At 38.3% G+C, this 18,769-nt stretch overlaps 1 protein-coding gene across 2 annotated transcripts in view; it reads right to left on the bottom strand.

Moving 5' to 3' along the window:
* CDK19 (cyclin dependent kinase 19) overlaps positions 1-18,769 on the bottom strand; it is a 188,012-nt gene that overhangs the window by 16,972 nt on the left and 152,271 nt on the right. For both annotated transcript variants that reach the window (XM_050951418.1, XM_050951417.1), the window contains 5 exons: positions 12,143-12,286; positions 11,818-11,887; positions 10,812-10,884; positions 7,843-7,940; positions 4,349-4,427 (listed from right to left, as the gene is read on the bottom strand). In XM_050951418.1, coding sequence (XP_050807375.1) covers positions 4,349-4,427; positions 7,843-7,940; positions 10,812-10,884; positions 11,818-11,887; positions 12,143-12,286 — 464 coding nt within the window. The remainder of the gene's footprint in view (positions 1-4,348; positions 4,428-7,842; positions 7,941-10,811; positions 10,885-11,817; positions 11,888-12,142; positions 12,287-18,769) is intronic.

Raw genomic sequence — 18,769 nt, 5'->3', positions numbered from 1 at the left:
AATGTTGCTCAAAATATTTGAGCACTTTTTGGTAAATGCTTTAAAACTTTATAAAATTCTGAACTCACTTCAGTTCTCCCAAGGTCTTGGGGGTGAGGGGTCTGCTTAACCAGACAACAATTTATCAGAGCTTAAATGTGGTCAATCTTTATGGAAAGCTTAAATAATTCACTTCTCATAAGTCATAGGAACCAATTGCCTTCAGCACAAACTTCTTGGCAGACTCACTAATCACAAGCTTTTTAGCATCCTCAAACTAAAGTGTGCATCAATTGCCATTCATCACGACAACGTCACAAGTTACACTCCAGATGAAATTCACAAGAATGTATTTATTTAGGACTGCACAAAGGCTCATACTGTTTTGCATCTACATGGAGGGCTTATGTCTCCCTTTCCTATCTGCTAAAGTCAAAAATATATCCTACTGACTGTGTGCATCATACAAGTCACATCCAGTTTCTATTTCAGGGGAGATCAACAAGTTAACTTGTTACATTTTTTTTCTTTTAAAGTTAATGAAGTTTAACTTTTAAAAAAAAAAAGAAGTTATTTAACTCACAGAGGTAGCTCAAACCATTACTAAAGATCCACATGAACTGTCATATTTAAGACCCCATTTGTATCATAGTGCTGAGATTGTCATTTTTTTCAATTAATTATTTGACATTTTGTGATTTTTACATATGGGTGCTTGGGTCTGAGCTGAACCATTTTCACTATGAATCTCCACAGGTGCCAAGCTGAAACCTGGGCTGCATGAAAAACAGAGAGAACTCTCACAACTAGGGCTAATGATTTGTTTCCCAGGGGTGTAGATCATGGATTCCATGATTTTCTGGCTTTGGACAGGTGAGATTGGAGATTACCTAGCTGGTTTGAGAAATCTGTGTAGTGCAGCTACTGTTCCTTTTGCTTTTGAAAGAGGACAAGGCCTAGTCTACACTAGAAAAGTTTGCCAGTATAGCTATAGTGGCAACTCCCCTAGTGTAGACAGCAGCTTATACCAGCAAAAGTGTTTTTCTGCCATTACCATTTTTAACAGTTATCTGAATGAAGTAAGTTATATCAGTGTGGAGAATGAGGGATATAACTGTGTTATTTGTTATGAATATTATATGTACCTCAGTTTGCCTGCCTGATATTATTCTGTCTGACTACATGGAACTGAATTTAGAAGGAGCTGTAAGGAAGAGCAAGCAGAGACCAAAACAATGGTCAGAGATAAGCTCTGGGTAAACGAGTTCAGAGGGACAATAGCTGGGTGATTAAATTGAGAAGATGCTCTTCCCAGAGGCCCTGACACGCTGTTTTGTGAAAGCCAGAGTCTAGATATCAAAAGAACCATAAATAGTTCAAAGCAACCCGTGGAGAAGGGAAGGGGTTGTGGGAACTGCTACTTGAGGTGACACATTCTGAATTCAGCAGAGAATGCAGCGGCACAGTCTGCAGAGGTGAGATTACCTAGGTTGAATGGAACCCTCCTAAACTTGCACGGAAAGGAATAAGTCTAGGTAAGGCCAGACACGTACATTTTTGTTGTTTTCATCCATTTCCCTGATCACAGTGTATCTTTGGGTTAATCAACAATACTTTTGTTTGGAAGGAGCTATTTTGAGTCACTTTAATAAGTTGCTGGTCACAGGCTCCTGGAGGAAAATTTCTTGCAGGTGCCAAATACATACAAGTCTATTGTGTTAACATGAAAATAGGAGGATCCTGCCACCACAGGATCCAGTCTAAGAATGGTAGGCCTGTGTGGTTACACTCAAAGAGAGGTAAGGTAGTGAAACCTGTCAGTTGAGGAGTGCACTCAAGAGAGACTGCAAAGGGATCTAAGGCACAGCTCGCACTGTAGCAATGACAGCATGGTTGACGAAACATGTTGTAGCTTGGAGGTCCACTCTAAGGTGGGATGAATGCCCACGAAGAGACAGAAAGAATGCACTGATGCAGTTCACCCCATGACAACAGGCAAAAACACTTACTTGCTAGTATAACTATGTCCACACTAAAGCTTTGGCCATATAGAAATGTCATAAAAATAAAGAAATCATATGCGTAACTGACATTACTATACCAGCAAGTTTCTAGCATAGACCTCCCTGAGTCTGGAAAGCAGTGCTGGAGACAAGGCAGATGCACCTCGCCCCACAGGCTTTCAGGCACTGCTGCCACTGCAGGTCTGAGCTGGCAGGCACCGGTGCAGTGGTATCCAGTGTTTTGAAATGGTTGTGAACTGTTAGAGGTCGTTAAGTGGTTTAACCCTTCTTTTAATGATGAATATTGGCAACCTGTGACTGGGAATGTGTCTTTTATTGTATTTCTAGGACCAGATCTGCCTCACAGGGTTGCTGTGAAGCTTTATTACTGTTTGGAAAGTTGTTTTGATTCTTGGGTAGAAGGTGCCACTTGAAGTGCAAAGTATTATTACTGTTAATATAAATTACTGTGGCAAACAACAAGCTTTAGTAAGCATATATTATTTTTCAAGACATTTAGTAAACTATTTCCAGACTGTATTTTATGTGACAGCTATTGCTAGAATCATTGTTCCTTCATGTCCATCACTGCAATAAAGGGTTTTGCTGTTTTCACTCATTTAGCTGAGTATCTTCCCACTGAAGGGATCTTTGTCACCGCTCTGATTACTGCAGCATTTGTGACAACACAATGACGTTGTGCCTGCACTCTATTAGAAAAGTAAATCTGACATTCAGGAATTGCATAACTCAATGGGATGAAACTTGTTATATAGTAAAGTTGTAAGAACAGGAGCATGTTCCCCTGCACTGCCACCCTCATTCATTCTACTGTTTTAGTTAGAAAAAAATCTAGCCATGTGTTTGAAACAAAGGGGGTTTTACTTGGAAAAAATCATGGGGTTTTGTTTTTGTGAATACTTATTTAACTTAGCTGACAAATGAAAATTTTGGAGAAAGGATGTTTTTATTAAAGATTTACCCTTCCGTTAAGTGTAAGAGCTCCAGATACACCATCTCAGAGACCCCCTGTAAGCCTTCCAGCAAAATCAGGAAAGAACAAACTTGACATTCCTGATGTTAATATGTTTTTTAAACAAAATCGTCTAGGCCTTTTTTATATATCATAAAGCAGCAAAACATGGTACAAATCCATTTTTTAAAAACACCTTCACTGGTTACCTTTAACAAACTTTTCCTGTTGTAGAGACAGATTCAATGAGTAATACATAGTTTAAAATGTCATTTTTTTTCGAAATTAAGTAGATATGCTGCAAAATCTTTATTTATAGCATGCATAAATATGGGACAGTCCCCACGAGACACAAAGGCTATTTATACAACAGATCATAATAGCTGCTTTGAATATTTATACTGTGCGTGTCATTTTTGTTTAACTAAATAAAATTTCCCAAGAAAATGAAATACAAATATATACTTTAACACTCACAGATGAGTAAAATCAATTTAACAAAAGCCAAACTCATTTGAACTTATGTTGTTTCTTAATGTTCAGTAACTGAAAGTTTAAAAAGCATTGCTAAGTCTCGGAATTTCAATTACATCAGTATCATGACTCCACTGCTATTTTAATTTAGGTTTTGTAATTTCCTAGTCTCAAAAACAGACCTGGGGAACAAAATCCTGAGGATTTAGTAGATTAACATTTCCCCTTGCTCTGACACTGTCACATGCAAAAGAAATACTAATCTACAATATCAGCTCAGAAAGTAGAATTTACTCTTTCAAATGTATCCTTGATAGGCACAGCTTTAAATCAAACTGGGCTCCCATGTTGTACAGACTATCTGAACCAGAGGACATGCACAACCAGAGGGTTTCTCTTGGATCAATAACAGGCCCTGTCCCCACGCAGCCGCCAGGACACAAGTTGATTACAGCATGAGGCCTCTTTCTCTTTCTTCTGTTAGCCATGTACACCTCTACTCCGATATAACGCTGTCCTCGGGAGCCAAAAAATCTTACCGCGTTATAGGTGAAACTGCGTTATATTGAACTTGCTTTGATCCGCCAGAGTGTGCAACCCTGCCCCCCCGAGCACCGCTTTACCAAGTTATATCCGAATTCGTGTTATATTGGGTCGCGTTATATCATGGTAGAGGTGTATTACTAACAACGTCTGACTAGCTGTACATTTTTAAGTTTAGGAAAAATACAAACAAACTATCTTATTCATTATAATTTACTATGCATTAATGTGAAACTTTCTAATGTACTGTGAAAAAATTTGGGACAGTCTTGCCTTCAAAACACATTCCTAGGTAAGAGCCCATGTTCTGTTAGTTTCCCTTTGTGGCATCACAACTTTTTTGTTACATTTTGAAAAAAAGTGCCTTTTATTATACCTTATCTCCTTTTTCTTCAGGTTCATCCTCATTGAGGAATTCTCGTTTTGGATAAGGAATCTGGCAGCCAGCAAATACACTGAAATATATCAAACAGCAAATCAGAGACATACTAAACATACATGCTTCTGAAATTAATTTATTTAATGTCATATATATTTCAGGGCTTTTTCTTTTAATGTTTGTTATGCCTTGACTCCAAATTACTAAGTGACACCCTATAGACACCCAACAGATCTATAACTACTGGTAGATGTACACTGATTTTAACTTTTACTATATTTGTTGTTGGCAAGCTGCCTTCCTTTAGAATTATAGCAGAACTGAGTGAGCACAAATGACAGCACAATTATTTGCTGTCCTGACACTGCATTTGTTCACTTTTCTGCGTGAATCAACCAGAAACTCTACAGCACTTAATTGGGAGTATGGATGGCACAGTGGATTGAGAGCCTGATCCAATGCTCATTAATGTCATGGGAGTCTTTCCATTGACTTCAACGGCTTTTGTATCATGCCCTAAATGTACTAGCTATTCATCTCTGGAGAATTGGAATCAATTAGTCTCAGGGGCCTTGTTTAGAAGGAAATAAAAAAGTAGTTTTTAGATTGAGTCAGCTAATATGATTTGAAATACTATTTAGTATCTAGTGTACACACAGTTTAATACCTTTAAAATTGTGTTGCCAGGTGTTGTGACCTAGGCAAAAGTAGACCAGTACGGGAGTGCAAAAACCTACTAGTAGATAATATTTTGTACCATTTTAGTTTCAGCAATTCTTGCTGTTGAACCTTCGGGGAGTAACCTGTGTTGCAATACAATCAGCTTAACATGATTTTGAAAGTGCTAACCTGGGTCTACGATAATTGCTAAGTGGCATTTCAAATCATAATTGCTAACTTGATTTTTTTTTTTAAATTCTTTTTTCCTAGTCTAGACTAGACCTGTGCTTTCTTCCATGAGGGCTCCTACACCTCAAACAATTGTTAACAAAAGAGTAAATATCTTTTGAAATCCAAACAAATATCATAGGACTAACAAGACTCATGATAAATGTCATGGCTTGATCACTCACAGACTTTTGTTGCATTGTAAACTCTTCAGGGCAGGGATCTCTTTTTTATACATTTACAAAGTGCCTGGCACAATGGGGTTCTAGTCCATGACTGGAGCTCCTAGGTGCTACCATAATAATAAATAAAATAAAATAAAACAACATGATAAATAAATAAATAAATAAATAATCCCATGCTGCATCTGTGTATTTTCTATTCAGATAATAAAGTTTCCTGGACAGGGTTTTTATTGCCTTTCTGGCTGAAAAGCAACTAGCACACTGTTGGCACAATTAAATAATTGTATACAAAAAACACTATGTTAAAAGAATAGTCAGTTTGCAAAGACAAGCACTCAAATATTAGGAAATTCAAGAATAAAGGTGGCCACGTCCCTGCATACAGTTATTAATTACTTGATCACATGATATTTTTACCACAGCACCCCTGCCTCACTAAGTACACGGGATGGATAGGACTCTTCAAATTGGTAGGTATTCATATTTCTTTTTATCCTCTTCAAAGAGTGGATGGCCTTTCGCCTTATTTACTGCACACCATCCAGCTCCTGCATGGAATACAGAATTATTCATTTCCTCATGAGCGTTTCCATGCTGCTCATTACTGTGGCATAAGAGTACTTCACAAACAGTAATTCATTACATTTATAACACCCCTGTGGGTAGGGAAGCATTACGATCCACATTTTATAGCTGGGGAACTAAGGCATAAGAGATTAAGGCCAAAACTATCAAGTGTTCACTAAATTTGCTCAGCTTGAGATCCATTGGCATGTGGATAGCAGTATATATGTTCAAATCACACCTCTCATTGACATTAGATGCAGTTGTGAGTACTCAGCACATTCACAAAGCAGAACCTAGGATCTCAAGCTGGGAACCCATAAAATGAAGAGCAGACAATTAGTGGATAACTATGAAAAGTTTTGTTTAAGTGACTTGCCCAGCACCACACAGGAACTTTGTGGCAGAGTCAAGAACAGAATCCAGTTCTCTAGGATATCATTCAACTGCCTAAACCATGAAACCATCGTTTCTCTTCTTGCAATCTCCTTCACTGCACACCTTCCAACTTCTGCAACAAATGAGGCAAGGGTTCTACAGACAGCCTCATTCACTACAGAACACTGGTTCAGCCCTGCGCAGATCCATCCTGTACATTGAATGAGGCAGATGTCCTGTGGAAAAGCAGTATGTTATCATGTAATTAAAGTCTGTATCATAACACATATGCACAAGGGAGCTGAATTAAGCTTGCATGGGCAACCTGAAGTCTGGCATCTCCTAATTTTTGAGTGCTTGACTTTCTAACCAAAATGTTCTTTTAATTAAGTATTTCTGATGTAATTTCCTAGAACACTGAAGAAAACTTCTATCGTGACAAGCCATCATATTTTTCCTTAATCTCATTCTCAGAAACAGCTAAACCAGTGGTCCCCAACCTTTTTCATCTGGCGAGGCATGGAGGACCGTGGTGGCGGATGAGCATCCGCAGAAATTCCGACAACAAGCGGCAACGTCAATAGGCATCGCCACCAAAATGCCGCCGGAAAGTAGCGTCATCCAGAGGTGTCACTGCCGAAAATCAGCGGCATTTCAGCAGCGACGCCTCTGGATGACGCAGCTTATCAGCGGCATTTTGGCAGATGCTCGTCCACCGGCCAGTACGTGGGCACCATGGCACCCACAGGCACTGCGTTGGGGACCCTTGAGGCTAAACCATTTTAAGTGAAACTTCAATAAAAAAACAAAACAAAAACCAGCCTCAGGCAATCCCTACCCAGCATCGAAAATTTCAGCCCAGACGGTTAAAATTTGGTAAAGTTATAATGGAAAGTGGTTTAGCAACCTTAACTACATCCGATGCTGCTGCCAGCTCAGTCTATAATTAATGATAAGACACTAGATTGAGGTAATATGATAAAGTGTTTTTGGTATTCTTATCATAACAGCAGATGTATCTGTCCATGTCACACCATCTCCGCTGGCATAATTCAAGGTATCTACCTAAGGGAGACTGTACACTAAGATAAGAGAGGCTGATTTATAAGTAATTCTTCAGAACTAAGTACATTATGTACAGCTTGGCTGAATGATGTATGTCTAAGAGGGGCATATCTACAAGAGTTTTATATAAATACTTCAGAATACTTTTCTAAGAACCATCACTTCTTTCCCCCCACCATTTACCCACTTTTACTGAGTGCAGCAAGTATAAAGTTGTTGCTCTGCCTATCATTGGTTGATTAACACCATTGGTGCCCCTAGAAAGCTCAGAGGTGGACTCACAGTGGTGAGAAACATGTTCTTGTTACAAGCAGAATTCTTCATTTTTAAATGATCACCATATATTGCACATTAATAGTTAGCCAAAAAAAAGCATCATTGTAAAGAACACAGAAAAAGTGAGACACATACTCTGACGTAGGCAGTGGATCCTCCTGGAAATAGGGATCCTGCAAAGCCTGCTCTGAGGTAATTCTCTTTGTAGGATCCATGGTAAGAAGTTTTTGAAGCTGTGTAGTGTAACATTGGAAGTAGTAAACAACTTATGAAACCATTATTTTTCAAACTAATGGCTTGTATGCCATACTTACATCACGATCTGGTAAACTACAAATGGCTCATTCAGAAAAGCAAAATAAGGCATTTCATGCACAGCAACACGTCTAGTTCTCATAGACTCATAGATTTTAGGGTCAGAAGGGACCAATATGATCGTCTAGTCTGACCTCCTGCACAAAGCAGGCTACAGAATCCTACCCATCCACTTCTATAACAAACCCCTAACCTATGTCTGAGTTATTGAAGTCTTCAAATTGTGGTTTGAAGACCTCAAGCTGCAGAGAATCCACCAGCAAGTGACCCATGCCCCACGCTGCAGAGGAAGGTGAAAAACCTCCAGGGCCTCTGCCAACCTGCCCTGGAGGAAAATTCCTTCCCGACCCCAAATATGGCGATCAACTAAACCCTGAGCATGTGGGCAAGACTCACCAGCCAGCACTCAGGAAAGAATTCTCTGCAGTAACTCAGATCCCATCCCATCACAGACCACTGGGCATACTTACCTGCTGATAATCAAAGATCAATTGCCAAAATTAAGCTATCTCATCATACCATCCTTTCCATAAACTTAACAAGCTTAGTCTTAAAGCCAGATATGTCTTTTGCCCCCACTACTCCCCTTGGAAGGGTGTTCCAGAACTTCACTCCTCTGATGGTTAGAAACCTTCGTCTAATTTCAAGTCTAAACTTCCTAGTGTCCAGTTTATACCCATTTGTTCTTGTGTCTACATTGGTACTAAGCTTAAATAATTCCTCTCCCTCCCTAATATTAATCCCTCTGATATATTTATAAAGAGCAAGCATATCCTCCCTCAACCTTCTTTTGGTTATGCTAAACAAGCCAAGCTCTTTGAGTCTCCTTTCATAAGACAGGTTTTCCATTCCTCGGATCATCCTAGTAGCCCGTCTCTGAACCTGTTCCAGTTTGAATTCATCCTTCTTAAACATGGGACACCAGAACTGCACACAGTATTCCAGGTGAGGTCTCACCAGTGCCTTATATAACGGTACTAACACCTCCTTATCTTTGCTGGAAATACCTCACCTGATGCATTCTAAAACCGCATTAGCTTTTTTAACGGCCATTTCACATTGGCGGCTCATAGTCATCCTGTGATCAACCAATATTCCAGGGTCCTTCTCCTCCTCTGTTGCTTCCAACTGATGTGTCCCCAATGTATATCTAAAATTCTTATTATTAATCCCTAAGTGCATGACCTTGCACTTTTCACTATTAAATTTCACCCTATTACTATTACTCCAGTTTACAAGGTCATCAGGATCTTTCTGTATGATATCCCGGTCCTTCTCTGTGTTAGCAATACCTCTCAGCTTTGTGTCATCCGCAAACTTTATTAGCACATTCCCGCTTTTTGTGCCAAGGTCAGTAATAAAAAGGTTTAAGATTGGTCCCAAAACTGATCCTTGAGGAACTCCACTAGTAACCTCCTTCCAGCCTGACAGTTCACCCTTCAGTATTCTATGATGCACACACATCAAAAGTATGATGACTATGAAGTTTTGTTGGTCTGAGAAATAAAGTTAACTGGGCTGGATTCTTCAGTGCTGTATGTGCCACCTTGAGCTACTGAAAGTGGCTCTAAATTAAGTGTAACTGTCTGTGAAGGATCAGCTCAATATAAGGGTGATTCTCTGTGGGCACACAGATAGGATAGAAGTTATTATGTCACTCCCTGCTGCTGGCAGAGCAGGGAAAGAGGCATAGAGGAAAGTGGGTGAGATCAAGACCTCCTTTTGCCACGCCCTTTGGTACTCTTTGTAGACAATGTATGCAAGAGCAGCCTGAGAGGAGCTGTAACTCAGTGCATGGGGACTGGTCCCATGCAAAGGCTGCATCCAGATCAGAGTGCAAAGGTGATCTTTATGCTACTATTGTGCACACACCCATGGCCTGTCCTCTTTGCAGATGAGCTACACTAGTAGTACACGGGTAGCACTCTGCTCCCATATGAGACACAAAGATTCTATGCCTGGTATCTCTTGCTTGTGGATGTGAACATTATGCAGGCACAGGAGCGGCGCCAGGGTTTCTGACGCCCTAGGCGGACGGCCATTTTGCCGCCCCCCCCCCCCCCCGCGGGTCCGGTGGACCTACCACAGTAATGCCGTATGCAGGCATGACTGCGGTAGGTCTGCCGGAGCCTTTAGACCAACGCACCGTCCACCGAAATGACTGCGGCAGCTCCACCGGAGCCTTTCCAGCAGCGGACCGTCCACCGGCATGACTGCGGTAGGTCCACTGGACCCGTGTGTTGCCCCCCCAGCAAAATAGCGCCCCCCCTCCAAATTCTGGCACCCTAGGCCATTGCCTAGGTAGCCTAAATGGTAGCGCCGTCCCTGTGCAGGCAATTTGCTCAGCCCCTCACAGGTAAAAGCCCAACACAGGAGATGAGCTCTGGAGTGTATTTGCAAGGTTTATAAGCTAGGGCTCTGATGGACCTTTCTATGTTATAAGTATGTTAAATAGAAAGAACTAAAGAAAGCATTCATCCTTCAGAAGGAAAGGTGATCCCCCCACCCCCTTTCTCCCACTGATACATGTATAATTCACAAACTGACCTATGATGCAACTATACAGAGGGATTACTTTGCCTGTATCAGAAAGGCAGCCAATTCTGGGGTGATATGCAGAAGCCGACAATGGCAAATTTGTTAAAATATTAAAAGCCATGGCTGTAGCTATCATTTATATTTTTAAAATTCATACTTCTCATCCTCCAGTAAGCAGAAACGGAACTGTTTTAATATCACAATTATATTTCAAAGTAAAATAATCTGTAAGAGCACAATGATGTACATACCAAAAGGAAAACTTTGCTGTCAGGCTTGACTTTGTGTTTCTCCATGTATTTTATGAGGCTACTATTGGCATATCTGAAAAATTGTAAACACATTTCAAAAATAATATACTGTAGGATTATGGCACTGCACTAAGCAATAAAGAAAAGGCGTACTAGTCCCAAAGGACACATTTTGTATTTCATTTGTTAGACTATATAATGTCCTACATTGCCATACACTATATTTGTGAAGTGTGAATGTTTGTCCTAGCTTTCAGTGTTAGTATTTTTTAAATGGTTTGTTCTTTATTACAATGGAATGTACAGCTTTGATATATGGTGAGGTCTTGATAGTAGCACACACCCATAGCAAATGTTGTAGGGAGGGCAGAGCTGCCCTATCCTAGTGGAAGCTACTTTGTCAGACAGGCACAGTAGCTCCAGCAGTGCAGCCACTGCATCATCATTTGCCATCTGAGAAGCTGTTGCAACTATTCCCTTCAGCTGGCAGAGAAACAAACCTGTCCCTTTTCCCAACTGAACCATGAGCCATGTGAAGTCTTTGCATTTCCTGAGCTCAAATATTCCCATTAAGAATAATCAGACATAGAGTTTATGTCTTGCTTTTAATCTCTAGATCTCTGTGGGTAACTATAATTATTTTACAAAGAAGGAAACCGATGCACAGAGGCATCAAGTGATTTGCCAAAGGTCACTCAGAAATTCCAGGGCAGAGCTGGAAATAGTACTCAAAGCTCCTGAATCCTAGACCTATGCCTTGTCCTGGACTATGCTGCTCCCTGTACCGTTTCCCTTCCTTGTCTACCAGTGCAGGGGATGATCTGACCTACTGAGCAAAAACTCTTGCCAACATTAAAAGATGGACACGAGCATTCTTTTAAAATCCAAATAATACTCTTCCAAAGTCTAAACAAGACAGAAGATAATTGAAGGTAATCTCTAGTGCTGATTTCTGTGTATCTATTACAAGCAGTTTTTAACCACTATCTGTGGTATAATCACTTACGTTGTTCTCCTAAAGTCTTTTTGAAGTGTGGGATATTCTGGCATCTTCCTTATATCTTCCCAGTCTTTATCTTAGAAAAGATAAAGCAATCGGAGAGTTTAAAGTGCAGGTTAAAAAATATGATGTACATAATCTGTAATATTTGTCTGACATTTTATGTTAGTTGTTCTGTATTGTTACTCCACAAGTCCCACCACTCTCTTGGGCAGAGACTCCACATCCATCATACTGCCAGCTTTTATAAAGCTATAGAGCTAGTAATTTCCTTTAAAACAAAATCCAACTCAAAGGGTTTATGCCTGACCTTTTAATGAAAGTAAATTACCTGCTGGGAATCCCATTACACTAAAAATGCGGTCTAGCTGATCATGATGAAAAGGATTGCTCGTTTTGATGTCTTCCTGACGACAGTGAAAAATAGGTTCTGAAGTCAATAGCTCAGCAAATATACACCCAATTGCCCATATATCTAGGAAAGAGAGAAGATAATTTATGTGAATTGACCATATTCCATCAGCCTGATTTCTATTTTACACAGCAAAGACACAATAACTCACATGAAAATTCATTACGATAATTTAAAACATGCAATAAATTAACACACGGGAAATGGAATAACTGGACCATCATATTTTAGGTTACAAGCCAAATCAAACAAACAGTCTTGTAAATTCTGTCTGAAGTTGGACTCTGGCAATCTAACACAGTATAACAATACATTCAGAGTTACACCAGAAGCCCTCCCAATCTCTGCTGACAACTTAATCACTTGAATGTCCTGAAGACTATCTAAAACAGAACATAATGCTCCAAAAAGGATAGATTGAAATAATAGCTCTATCAGATACTCTCACGCAATTCCTACAAGGCAATCAAATATATACTGATAAGGAAAAACTATAACAGCTTGTGTGACTGGGCAAACAATGCAGACTAGATAAAATGAAGAGAGCAATATCCAAATTTTAGCTAATGAAGAAGACAGACTGTAGCTTTCTCAACCAATTAAAAAGACTCTGATACATGCTCAGTAATGCCCACTGGAACCATTTTACAACAGTGTACTCTACAGTAGCTTGATAGCAAGTGCATTAATAAACAGTACAACAGACTTATCATCTCAATGAAAGCAAAGTCTAGTAACATTAATTTGATACAAAAAGGTTTTGTGTCCTGTCATGTTAATATGCTATTCAAAGCAAAATCTACCAGAACAGCAATTTCAGTTATGTTAAATAAATCTATAGATTATATATCAGACGGGTAGCCGTGTTAGTCTGGATCTGTAAAATCAGCAAAGAGTCCTGTGGCACCTTATAGACTAACAGAGGTTTTGGAGCATGAGTTTTCGTGGGTGAATACCCACTTCGTCGGATGCATGTAGTGGAAATTTCCAGCACATGCATCCGACGAAGTGCGTATTCGCCCATGAAAACTCATGCTCCAATACATCTATTAGTCTATAAGGTTCCACAGGACTCTTTGCTGCTTTTATAGATTATATGTGATCTAGCTAACTCCATTAACAACAGTCCTAGAGTTTATTGTACTACAACAAACTTTCATTATGGTAAGCACCCTAAAAATATAAAATAGTCAAGCAATGGGCTTGAGGATGGGGAAAAAATACTGGCAGCTGAATTAGGCACCACCAGAAAAATAATTTTTAATTTTTCCTTATAGTACCCTTTGCATTATTTCCTCCAGTTAGTTTTCAGTGTCCCAAATTACTTTACTTCCTTTGAGAAATACCATTCCAGAAGTCAACATCTTATCGTCAGACATTTTCCTGACGGTCATCTTAAATTTTCCCTTTCAATATTTCATCCCATTACTTTTATACATAATTAGGTCATTCTCAGGTGTTGTCTTGCTTTGATTTTATTATTAGGGGTATGCGCATGAAAACAACATCTTTTGTTCTTAAAATTTTATCTCCTTCTGCAGCATGGGCAGCCTGGTATTTACATAATTTCTATGTGGGTCAAGTGAAAAGACTTAATCATTGAGTCTTACATGAGGCGTTTAACTTCTTCCACTAAAAGTAAAATATGAAATCAGTGATCTCCTTTTGGTGGCAGAGATGACCTGGAAAACCTCCACAGATATTGCACATTACACTTTAGAGTCTATTCCCTTATGAGCTAAGCTGTGAGTGAGGCAGTTTACAGGTGGGGATGGATTCAAGTATCCTGGGTCTTTGTGATATAGATAAACAGAGAAATTACATTTCTCTGTCCTCGTGACTTCACAAAAGTTGCCATAGCAACAAGTGGAATTTTTTCAATAACTTTGTTTTAAACACACAGGCTGTAAACACAGCATTTCAGGTAATGTTTCATTTACTCAAGAAATGGCTTACTGGGCAACATGAAAGTACTTTAACTATGTTGCTTTTCAGTCATTACATTTAATATGTGCAGTTAACTATTCCTGAGTTTAGCCTGTTATGCCTCTTGTTGGATTTCCTTCAACTGTCTTTAGGGTATTATCAAAAATATCCTTAAATAACTTATTAAATTATAGAAAATCTGTAACTTTTATTTTTTTATAGAATCACACATTCATACGGCTAGAAAAGGAATCATGAATTGCAATCCAAGTGGGTCAGGATTTTCTCTACACTAATCCTTAGCTTTATGTAACCTGCTCTAAAACTTGTCCTTGGCAGATACTACTGCAACTGCTTAATTGCCCTTACTGCTAGGCAGAGTCGATAAAAATCAACTATTTTTTAAAAATCAGATTTTTTAAATTTAAATTGGATTTTCTAATTCAAATTAAATATAGGCTTATTTTAAAAAAAAACAAACATAAGTAAATCTGAAATTATGACAACCTACATTAAGGTCTAAACTTACTATAATCAATTAAAATAATTTAAGTTTTTTTTTTTTTAAATTAAGCAATACATGTTTGCTGCCAACTTTCAAAGAAAGTCAAACCACTGAACTGGCAGAAATCACTGGCTAACCACCTGGAACATCATGGTTTACTGAAGCACTAAACCAGCTTTTGAAATCAGTAGTCACTTCTGCAGGTGCAGAAAGAATATTTTTTTATTTCAGTTTATTTTACTAGTTCATCTCAATGACTAATTCATTCAAAGTTAAAAAACCAGCTGGGTGATGGAAAAAAAAAAAAGCAGGAAAGTTTGTTTTCCTCTTCCAATATATGTAAAAAAAACAGGTGGAAGAGGATGAAATCTACGAGTTCTAAAATCTTGAAAGACATGATGACCAGAAACAATCAGTTCAATTAATGAACTACGAATACTACTTCCTTTGTTTAAAAATTAAGTTAGTTTTCAATGCAAAACTTATTTTGATAAACTTTTTGTCTTCTGTATCCAGTGCTAACTAAAGATAAAAATTAAAATGATGTTTTCTGCATTTAACCAAATTTTAATTTCTATCCAAACAGAACTTAACAAATCATGTACAAAACTGATAATAAAAATATATGAAATGTAAAAATTAAGAATCTAAGTAAACATGAGTTAAGCTATAGAACTGCTTAAATAAATATGTATAGATATATATTATACCCATCTTATTAGCAAAAAAACAAACAAACCACGCCACCACAAAATTTAGTGTAAAGGCTATTTAGTTGCAAATCAACATGTTTTAATGGTTGCCAACAAAGGAGACCCAACCTTTATTTAGGAAAATAACTAAAAAGTATAAATGCAGAACAAAATTAAAATCTGTGATTTAAGTCGCTTTGCTTTAAATCAATCCAGCCTGCTATTAGGAATGTTTTCTATCACATTTCTCAACTCTGCTTTTGTATAATACTGGCAATTTGTGATAATTATCTACCATAGATGGTATTTCTAGAGAAGGAATAATTCTGGAAATAGTATAGAAGCTCCTTCAGTACAAGTGTCCCTATACACACCAATGTATCTCCTGGATTATTTGAATTAAATCAATCATGTATAGTTTGGGTCTCATCTTTTTGATAAAAATAAAAGATATTCCTGCCTTTATCTACCATATGGATCCAATCCTGTCAACAGTTAGGCCTGGTCAATATTTAAGTTAGACTGACCTAACTATATTACTATGTCAACCTAACCCCTGGTGTAAACATGGCTAGGTTGATGGAAGGATTCTGTCACCTCTCGGAGAGATGGATTAACTGTAATCAACGGAAAAGCCCTTCCATCGATGTAGACAGCATCTATGCTGTGTTGCTGCAGCAGCTGTAGCTGCGGTAGTGTAGCTATGACCTTAGTACACCATTTACCCCAGTTGAAACCAAAGAGACTAGACCCACAACAGTAACCACTATCCTTGGACGTGAGTGTTTTCAGGGTTGAGCACTAAATGTTCAAATGAGATTTTAAAAAGTCTTTCAAATATAAAATATATTGCTTCTCCGCCTTTCCTGTTTCAGGGACCTCATATAAAACACAGCATTAAAACAACAGTTTTAATTAATATTTATAATATTTACAATACGTAAGTTGTAAAACACCCCGAAATAATAAAAAAAGCAGTAAAAGTCTACCACAGTAGGTTCTTCCCTTTCCCTATCCCTAAAGGTCAGGAGAAGGGATATTTCACTGCTCTTGAGCTACTGCAACTAAAGCATGGACAGTGTTCATTCTGCTCCTCTATGCCCCCAGGACCAAAAGCACAATTCCCTCCAAACTAGAAGGGTAGCAATGCATATAAGGTTTTAGAAGCTCAGCAAAATAGTGTAACAAGGTGACATGCTGGCTTAATATAGCCAAGTTTTTTATTTTACTACATTAATTTTATCCATATTTGATTTTCTAGTAACAAACTCTTGCTATATTCCAACTTTGGTCTACAGAAACTGAAAATGTTGCAGCCTGGACTTGATTCCATACATTTCTGCAGAGAAAGCACATAATGTTCCCTCATTTGGTGAATGGTAATATCCTGATCCATGAACTAAATTATATTACTTTCCCTGTCAGCCTGGTTCTATCTTCCACTCTCCTTTTCCTATGCTATGGTGAAGACTGAGAGATGAACACATATCTACCCATGACAATGGTTCTTATGTCATTGATAAAATACTGTAACAGAATAGCTTATAGTACATTTTGGGATGTACTATAAGCTATGGATATGGCAAACAGAAATAATTCTATCTATAAAGGGTTTCATTTAGAAGCGGCAAATTTCAAGTTCAGGTGCTTACTTGGCCGTTACCTCAACCTTTTGAACTCTGCTTTTCATAGTTGTCCAGGCTCTCTCCCCTCCTCAAACAACCCCAAGCCCAACCAGTCTCTCTCCCGCTAACTTTGCTCCATAGCTTTGAGGGTGGACTAACTGTCGTTGGAGGAAATGACTAAGTAGTCTGTTCCCTTCTGCAATGTAAGATTCTTTTTTTCTGGCAGTCTCCCAGTTCCTACCTGTAATGTCTTCACTATTGTAATTATTATCCACATATTTTAAAAGCGTCTCATGTTGTTTTATAACTGAGAAAACAGACTTTAAATATATCCACTTTCACTGGCTACATGCTGTTCCTATAAGTGCCTGTATGCCCATGTTATTGGAAAGTGTTTATGATTGGCAATGTCCTAGCTTTGAAATGTGTGAAATAATGGCTTTTTAGGACAGCTGCTAAATTAGGACCCATTCTGCATAACCCATGTCACATTAGCACTGTAGCTAAAGTGTAAGTATACACAGGGAATTCAAAGGGAAATTAGTGTGAAATAGCTTGGGTCTGAATTTAAAGCACAATAACTATTCAGTACTAATTCTCTACATGGATGCTCTTATTCTGCACTAACAAAGGGTGTCCACATGGGAGTTAATGCAGAATAGTTATTCAGCAGTTGTAGATTCTGGGCTTTTCCTTATGTAGACAAGCCTTTACAGTAAAAGATTTAAAGAGCCCAATCTAACTTATCTAAAAGAAGAATGAAAGGTGACTTGAATGAAGGGTAGAAGTACCTCTATGGAAAGAAACTACTAGGTATTAAAGGGTTCTTTAATTCAGCAGAGAAAGGCATTACAAAAACCAATGGCCAGAAAAGCTTAAAGCCAGATGCACTGAAATTAGAAATAAGGCACAAATTTTTAACACTGAGGGTGATAACCCACTGGAACAAACTACAAGTGAAGTGGTGTATTCTCTGTATCTTGAAGTCTTCAAATCAAGGCTGGATGCTTCAAGATATGCTTTAGCCAAACAAAGTTATGAACTCATTACAGGGGCAACTGTGTGAAATGAAATGGCCTGTGATACACAGGAAGTAAGAATGGATAATCTAATGGTCTCTTCTGGCCTTAAACTCTATGAATCTATTAATCTGTTTAAGAGTTTTATCCTTCAGCCCGTTACCACAATATCTGAGTTTTTTCCGCATAAAATCAACAGCTTTAGTGAAATCCCTAGCGGACTTCCTGGAGAATCTGGAACTTCTCCCTTTTCAAAACTCTGCTTGGGGTACAGGTTTCATTTTTTATTGGTTGACATGGATTTAGGGATCAAGGCAGTGTTGGTGAAGGGGGCTGCTGAAGCAAGAAAAAAATTGTTCAGCATGGAGTAGAGTGAAAAGAAAGAAAAAAGAGATAGGCTCTACGTAACCAGTATATCTGTAATGTCCAAGGACAATTCATACAGATTTTACAATCACTAAAATAGATACTACTCAAAAAATCATTCCAAATTTTACATACAACCCAGAGTAGACTGGCAAGGATATAATCTGTTTTAAGTTTCTGTGTGATCATACAAGCAGCATGCATGTACTCAGCTCAGCTACTGATATGGTACAGTTTGATTCTGAATCTTAGTATATTAATTCGGGGCTCCCACTATGATACTACAGAAACACAGTCTGACAGTTATTAAACATAATTTCTTCAAGTACTTAAAGATAGGATAAAATGTTATAAAAATATTTAAAGATGGGAGAAAAAAAATTTCACTTCTTTTCATTATTTCTGATACAGGG

This window comes from Gopherus flavomarginatus, chromosome 4 (assembly GCF_025201925.1).
Source record: "Gopherus flavomarginatus isolate rGopFla2 chromosome 4, rGopFla2.mat.asm, whole genome shotgun sequence".
Classification (NCBI taxonomy): domain Eukaryota; kingdom Metazoa; phylum Chordata; order Testudines; family Testudinidae; genus Gopherus; species Gopherus flavomarginatus.
Note: the sequence above shows the minus strand (reverse complement) of the source record. Positions and strands in the feature narration are given on the sequence as shown.